General features: G+C 38.2%; 1 protein-coding gene across 1 annotated transcript; it reads right to left on the bottom strand.

The window, feature by feature from the left end:
* Positions 1–374: 374 nt before the first annotated feature.
* On the bottom strand, positions 375–1910 carry foxd7 (forkhead box D7). The gene has a single exon (XM_027003365.3). It carries the CDS (start codon positions 1521–1523, stop codon positions 546–548), a length of 978 nt encoding a protein of 325 aa, XP_026859166.2. The 5' UTR covers positions 1524–1910; the 3' UTR covers positions 375–545.
* Positions 1911–7854: the final 5944 nt, after the last annotated feature.

Genomic DNA, 7854 nt, shown 5'->3' with positions numbered 1-7854 from the left:
AAAATGAGACTAATCGCAATAATATAACGTTGAGAAACATATTTAGATGGCGTGGAATAATTAAATTGTTGACTGGAATGACACATTTCTAAAATTTGCTGACATTTTAACATAATACAACAATAGCACTTAATCGTCTTTAACGTATTACGTTAAACGAGAATTTGCTATTTAAAAAAAGTTGTCAGATCTATTTAACCTAAGACAAATGGTGTATTTTACCAAATTCGTTTTATTTCCTTTTAAACAATAAAGGGGAAATTCGTAATTTAAATATTTTTTAATTCATTCAAAGCACTTCAGTTATAGGCTATGAAATACAAGATAAGAAATTATTTTAAGCATTAACTAGCCCATAAATCAGTCTTTAGTCGAGAATCTCTCTCTCTCTCTCTCTCTCTCTCTCTCTCTCTCTCTCTCTCTCTCTCTCAAAAATGAAGTTCAGCGTCCACTGTGTCACTAGAGATCTCCTATTATACCTGCACTCTGAAACGTTCCACAAACGTATTTCCTGAGAAGAGTAAGAAGTCTTTCTTGAACCGCTACTAATTAATGACATTGCCCAAGTATACATGTTTATTAGACATGTCCGGGTTACCTCTCAATGTTTGCAATTTCTGGTATTCATACTGAAGGCTGAGAAACTGAGGAAATGCTACAGGGTGAAAGACAGCAGGTGACGCATATGGAGAGCATGGGTTGAGTGGAGCGGTCAAACCATTGCTTCGCCCAGCGGTTAATGACTCCGCTGTCAAAGGCTGCGACGTAGGTAAAGTCTTCGTAGGGAAAGAATTCCTTGAAAAAACAGATGACAGTGCCGGAAGAATGCTGCCTACAGGCGGGACGCTCGGTGCGCAAGACGTGGGGTTGTGATGATGGCAGCTAAATGGATAAATATCCAGACTTGGTAATTGCACACAGGATGCACCTAGCCCGTACGTACTGTAGGATAGATTTAGAAAGCCGCTTGGTTCTATTGACTGCTCTCTGAGCATGCTGAATTTGAAATGTTGTCGTTTGAAGCGTTTCCTTCTTCGTAGAAAGCTTCCGTTTTCGAACATATCCGCCGAGTTCGGATCCAGGGTCCAGTAGTTTCCTTTGCCTGGGTTGCCAGGCTCGCGGGGCATTTTGACGAAGCAGTCATTTAGCGACAGATTATGCCTGATAGAGTTCTGCCAAGCTGGAAATTTCTCTCTGTAGTACACGAACCGGTGGCTGATGAAATCGCATATCTCGCTGAGGGTGAGTCGCTTCTTTGGGCTCTGAAGAATGGCCATCGTTATCAAAGCAATGTAAGAGTATGGTGGCTTCACCGAGGTACTTTGGTTCGGCGCTGGAGGGCTCCTGGCTGCCAGGGCATCTTTTCCCTTATCATCAAAACGACTATCAGAGTTCAATCCTCGGTCGGACACTTTCGCGTCCACGAGAGATAAGTTAGAGAGGTTCTCTTCTCCCGAATCTTTACTACATTCTCCTACTACGTCAATAACGAAGTCGTCCATTAAATCTGTATCCAATGTCATAGTAATCCACAAACGGCACCACGTTCCCCCGTCTCAACAGGTGGGAGACGAGAGGATTTTCGCGCTCGAGTCTCTGCTCTTCACTTCAGCAGATCGCGCCGTGAAGTACAGCCTATGCTCATATGCTTCTTCGGATCACTAAAGAATTACATTGAACAGCAGCCAATAAACCAGATAAACAAACAAAAAAAACCCCTCTAATTCGCGTCACTGTTTCTCCAGTTCACGTCAAAACATTTCACAATATTTGACCCAGGGGCAAAAACAACTGGCGATGGCACGGGATACATTCACAGCAATGTCCAGCACCCTCTCCAAACCAACTGGATTTCCTCTGCGCTGCGCCCAGGCTGGATCAGATGACTGTGATGTCATTATGAAGTATTTGTGAAGGAGAGCCACTTCTGAGAAACAGTAGCTTACCAATACGAACAACCGTCCGATCTATACAAATTTTTCATCATAAACATTAGATTGACACAAGGAATGTGTCATTTTAATGTGCGAACATTTTGTTTTAAACCAAACAAAGCCTATAATACAATAACATTTTTATGATTACTATATACATCAGATTTTCACATGTGTGATTGGCCTAGGTTATATTTCTCTTCCCAAACAAATATGTAAATTAAAATACACATGACGTTTAAAGCACACTCTTAGAACCACGGCGTCTTCTTTCAAAAAAAACAACAACAAAACAAACAAACAAAAAAAAACCACACCTAGTGCTGATCTGTTATTTCGAATTAAATACTTTTTTCATTGGGTAATTTATCTATTTCAAAAGTGCTTTATTTGAAGTATTAAGTAAGTATTCTGAAGTACGTTGCATTATTTTTATTTGATTAATCGAGTTTACCTTTGATTGTGCAAAGCAGTAAAACGTACACAAATTAATCGTGCGGTATAGACCACCAGCTGTAAATTAAATAATTATAGACCTGTATCCTATATCGGGTGAAGCAGTTTAGTCATATCGGTCGGATTATAACGCAGATTTACAGCCGGAAACTATAAATTATGTAACCTAGATTATAGAGAAAAAATGCCAGACATACTTAAAATATTTGTTAGATCATCGCATAAAATATTTGACACCATTTGAAATTGAAATTTTCATAACCTGACGGTGCACATTATGTTATATATTGTATACCAATTAGTCAATGAACCAGTTAGAAATAGTGATGCTAGCCAATCAAGAGTCCCTATAGCATAATAATAATAATAATAATAATAATAATAATAATAATAATAATAATAATAATAATAACTAATTAATTCTAATCATTAATGCAGTTAAAGATGACGAATATTTACCCTATCGTACAAGCTAACGAATAACGAAAATTCAAAAAGAAAATCTAGAATTACGGTCCCAACAAATGTCTCATTTTAATAGAAACATTAGGCTTTTGGCATTTATATAATTTAAAGAGTGCGTTTAAATTTTAAGACCGCGCACTATCACTTGCACAGGCCATAATCGCGTGAAGACACGGCAAAAATAAAGTCCACAAGTTGTACCGTTGGCAGGATTAAAGCAAAAGATTTCGTTGGCATTCGGAGATAAAAGACAGTCAGTCGAAGCTCCGGGAGTGCGTTTTTCATTTCAACGGGCCTTGGGCTGTTTGCGTTTAATGATGGACCTCTTTGTTTGGGATTCCCACATTTCCTGCCCGTAATCGTATTGATACCCGAGGCCAGCAGGCGACGAGACTGACGTGGGTGGGCTATGGTACAAGAAAGCTGCATATGGTTTGCCAAATCTATCACGCATGTCCTCATATTAGAAACAGCTACAGCAACGCGAAAAGACGAGTGAGGGGTGGTTTCAATAACGAAAAAAGGATAATAATAGAATCTGGAAGGGATGTGTTTCAGCGGATGGGGTTCTATAATGTGGTTGGCATAGATGAGACAAATGTCTAGCCTTGCTTACTTAGATGAAACTACCACAAAGACTAAACAGCTTGTAATAAACAGGCCTGTATTTATTGAAATATTTTCCTAAACAATTGGATAAAGAGCCAAACCTAATCACAGTAATTGAATAATATCAAATATCTTACACTTACAGGGAAATGAAAAGCGGGGAAACTAACAAATTACTTACTGTGAACATGCCACGCTTTATTGTTTAGAATCCACTTTAATTTAGTTGAAAAAGATTATCGATGCACAAGCGCAACATAGCTAATAGGCGATATTACACTGCTAGTTCTGAAACTATTTATAGTAAATTAGCTTACTAATATATTTTGGTTATTACACAGTTTGTCTAAAACTCTAGAAAACGCAGAACAATAGTTTTATTTATTGTTAAATAAAAATGAAAAGTTAAAGTTACAAGCAAATGACAGACGATAGTTTCAATTAATCATTTACAAAACATGCAGTTTTCTCACAAATATAGTTAGGGGCTTTCTGTATTTACTATTGTCCGGCAAATGTAGTTATTTGTGGTCACTGAGCTCACTGCGCTTCCCAACTACACTGACACTAAAAATATAATTATTTTACTGTAGCAACATGTTGGTCATACGGACCAACTTAGTCATGCCAACTATAAATCCCTTCCGGGGATCAGCATCAACGCCCACCCATAGAAACCCATCCTGTGGCCTTTCATGTGTAAGACCATAAACGCATTGTCTAACAATTCATAAAATATTTGACAGCGAGTTCAAATAAAAAAAAACAAAAAACATATCGTCATATAAACGGACTTACCCTTTATACAGAATATCAGAAATAACAACAGATTAACAGCAAGTTTATAATCGGGTATATTCTACTTGACATTTATGTTAAATAAAGTCAAATTTAAATATTTATAATATTTGAATTGTCATAAGGTCTTACGTTCATACGCAATTAGTCCCAAATGAACACTGATTCTGAAATGAACAATTACAAAACGAAATTATGTCTGAATTTAAGAGATAATTTAGGCAATGTTAATAGTTCTGTCAGCAAATATTATTCTAATTAAATCTGAATAATGAGACCGTTGGGATTCTTTAAAAATGTTAAAATGGCCATTCTTACATCATATGCAATTTATATGATTACGTGATTTTTTTATCATTTCTTTTAAGCATTTATTAGTCTTTATTCTTTAGTCTTTAAAATTTTATTAGTCTATAAATCTTTAGTCCAGAAATGTTGTCTCTCTAACCAAAAGAATACAGCAGTCACGAGGCTACAACTTTGTTCAAGTTCTTGAACTTATTTCCTCTTTTTGCTGTTGTAATACACATTGGCCACTAGAGGTCACCCCGATAATGCTTCTGGAGAATTCTGTGGGAAAGTAGGATTGCAATTGCGCATGCTACGTTTACGGCCACTGGTTTACTGATGTTGTAAAGGATGCATGTAAGGTAAATTGATTTTGCAGGCTAAGGGATCTTTCTGTGAAACTGTTCTCTGTGGGAAAAAAAAGCAGTTCGTTAATTTAACGTTAGAGCATCAAATGGTATAAAAAGACGTACCAGTCTGCTGATTGATTGCAAACTAATTTAGATTGCAAACTATAATAATCATAACCCTAAAACAGAAATGGGACTTGAAACATTAATGAGCACAAACAATAAATATTTTAAATTATCAAACAAAAAGCATTCTAGAGATGGAAACATGATTAAGTGGTAGCTCAGTGGTTAACGTACTTGACTTGTTGCTGGTTCAAGCCCCACCACTGCCGAGTTGCCACTATTGGGCCCCCGAGCAAAGCCTTTCACCCTCAATTGTTCAAGATGTACTCAGTCATAAATGTAAGTTGCTTTGGATAAAAGTGTCAGATAAATGTTAAGTGCCAGGAGTTCTACCAGAGGCTGCTTTAAAATATGTACTAATAATTATGCCATGTAGACATAACGTAGATGATTACATTTTTGTTACAGCATTTAGGTAATGAAGTGTAAAGTTGTGTCTAAATGTGAGTCTCCCGAAATGCCGATGTCCAGTGAGCCACCGTGCTGTATTTTGTCTCAGTATAATCCGCCATACTAGATCTTACACTGTTAAACTAAATCTAGGCTGGTGTATATTACTGAATAACCCAGAAAAAGAAGGAAATTCAATAAGAGTGAATAAAGCATAGATTAAAAAACTGTAATTATATTTTGTAAATGTATTTACCATCCATGCCAGGCCAGATGATGATGGCATGTGAAATGCAATCTGTGAATTAATTTAATTAAAAAAAAAAGGCATTCTTGCATATGAAACCTTTTGTAACCTATCGACAAGTTAACAGTTAACTACCTTTAGCTATAATCGTCTTTTAAACACAATATACAGTTTTCTTAACATTACGTGGAAATAATAAAGACAACCCATTTGACATCAGGGGGAGCCATTTGTCAGTGGTGGAAGCTAAAATCGCTACTTGGGGGTGTTGCATTCACCTCCAGAGGGAGCCAAGTTTCACTTCAGTCGCTGTGCTGTTTAGCGTGTTTGGAATGACTGTCTGCACAGTCTAGTGGCAAGTGAGAGTGCTTTCCTTACATTGTTAGTCTATGCTCCTTCCCCTCATTATTTTACTAATATAGGTAGGTTGGTAGAACTGTCTGGAGCTTCCAGACCTCTGGTTTGCTCAGCATGGCAATGTAGTATTGACTACTTCTTTGTATAAGCAATGTATCAAACCACTACTCTTTGTAGCGGTCTACTTATGATTGTGACGTCTCTTCTCTGAGAGATTTTCTGTAAAATCTACTGAAGCACAACTTGGCTCTTAGTGGGAGAGAATGAAAAATACCTGTAATCTGTACTTCAAAGGTTAGATTAGGGTAGATCACTCAACTAAAAGACAGGAGCAGTATTACTACCTGCCCATTTCTATTCTTTAACTTTGAGCAGAAGAGTTGCTCTACCAGAAAACTGGTTACCACACACACACACACACACACACACACACACACACACACACACACACACACACACACACACACAGAAACATTTCAAAAGCTGCTGTCTTTAGCAACATGCTTTCCAGTAACATATGTCTCTAAGTATCCTCTACCCACAAAGACCAAAAGTAACCATGATTCCAATGGACAAACACTACTAGCATGGGCTGGTGTATGGTATGTAGTACATTACATAGTTTGTAAATCAATGATAAAAGAGATGGAAAAGAAAGGCTATACACCTTTAATAACCAGGGAGTGACCTGAGAACCATCGCTGAAAGAAAATGGTAATTAATGACCTTTAGTCCATAACAATTACACCATGATGGTACTATAATCATTCCAGACAATTCCAGCATCACTACTGCTCTGAGCAAGTCTTTATCCCTGTGATGGGGCATAATGAAAAGAGACAGAACAGATTGGTGGGATTAGGTGCCTAGAACCACTCCCCACAGAGTAGTTAGGGCTATGTGGGGGTTGCAGTGCAGTGATGGAAATGGGAGGATATTGGGACCAAACCTGTTACCTCTTGGTTTTTATTTGGGCCATGGTATGACTGATGGTCATGAGGTCAGTGACTGATGTGACCACAGCTCAATCAAAGCACACATAGAGCTGATGGGGAATGTCTTGTTAGCAAAAGATTACAGTTTACAACACACTGCGTTAACCCCATGTTAAATGGAAATTTGCTCGCAGATAACAATAAACTATGAACAGTATTTACCAATTCTGGAGTATCACTCCACTGATATTTTAGTGTTTTCCAAATACTCCTGACTTAATTTCTTATCTTATTAACAAAGGTGTTCACACACTGAGCCAGGTTTGTCAGAGTAAGTAAAACACTGAAGAGTGCAGTGGTACTAACTAAAGGATAGTACATGTGTGCATGAATATCACCCTCCTTCTCAACTTTCACCTGTCCCTGCATGTGTCTCAAATCCCACAAATGCAAAAAGTAATAGCAGCTGCTCCACGACTGACCTTTGGTGTGTAGAGGTCAGCCCAGTTGCCAGAGACTTCTTGTGCCGTCAACTGCTCCAGTACTCCCATCTGGAGTCTGAGTGACAGTCCTTCATCCATTACCACTGAACAGAGCACCTCAGATGGGGTGGAGGGAACAGAGAAACTCCATGCAGCAACATTCCACAGCTCCACCTGGATGTCAGAACACACGCCCTGTTGCAGCACATGTGCTTTAATTTGTGCTGAGACAGTGAATGCTTCATGCACCTACAACAGGTGCAAGAGTCTTGGTACTCTTGGTGGGCTATGGAAAATGAATCTTCGCATGAATCATAATCAAGCTGATTGTTTTCCCTCAGTCAGTCACCTTTCTGAAGGAGATCAGAATGAATAGGCAAGCCTAAGAATGGCTGTGGGAGAAGGGAATTCTCTAAC

This window comes from Electrophorus electricus, chromosome 3, assembly GCF_041902795.1.
Source record: "Electrophorus electricus isolate QZ-2024a chromosome 3, ASM4190279v1, whole genome shotgun sequence".
NCBI lineage: Eukaryota > Metazoa > Chordata > Actinopteri > Gymnotiformes > Gymnotidae > Electrophorus > Electrophorus electricus.
This window is presented reverse-complemented; position numbering and strand designations above follow the sequence as displayed.

Coding starts and splice junctions, on each gene's coding strand:
- foxd7 (XM_027003365.3), bottom strand. CDS start 1,523: ATGACATTGGATACAGATTTAATGGACGACTTCGTTATTGACGTAGTA.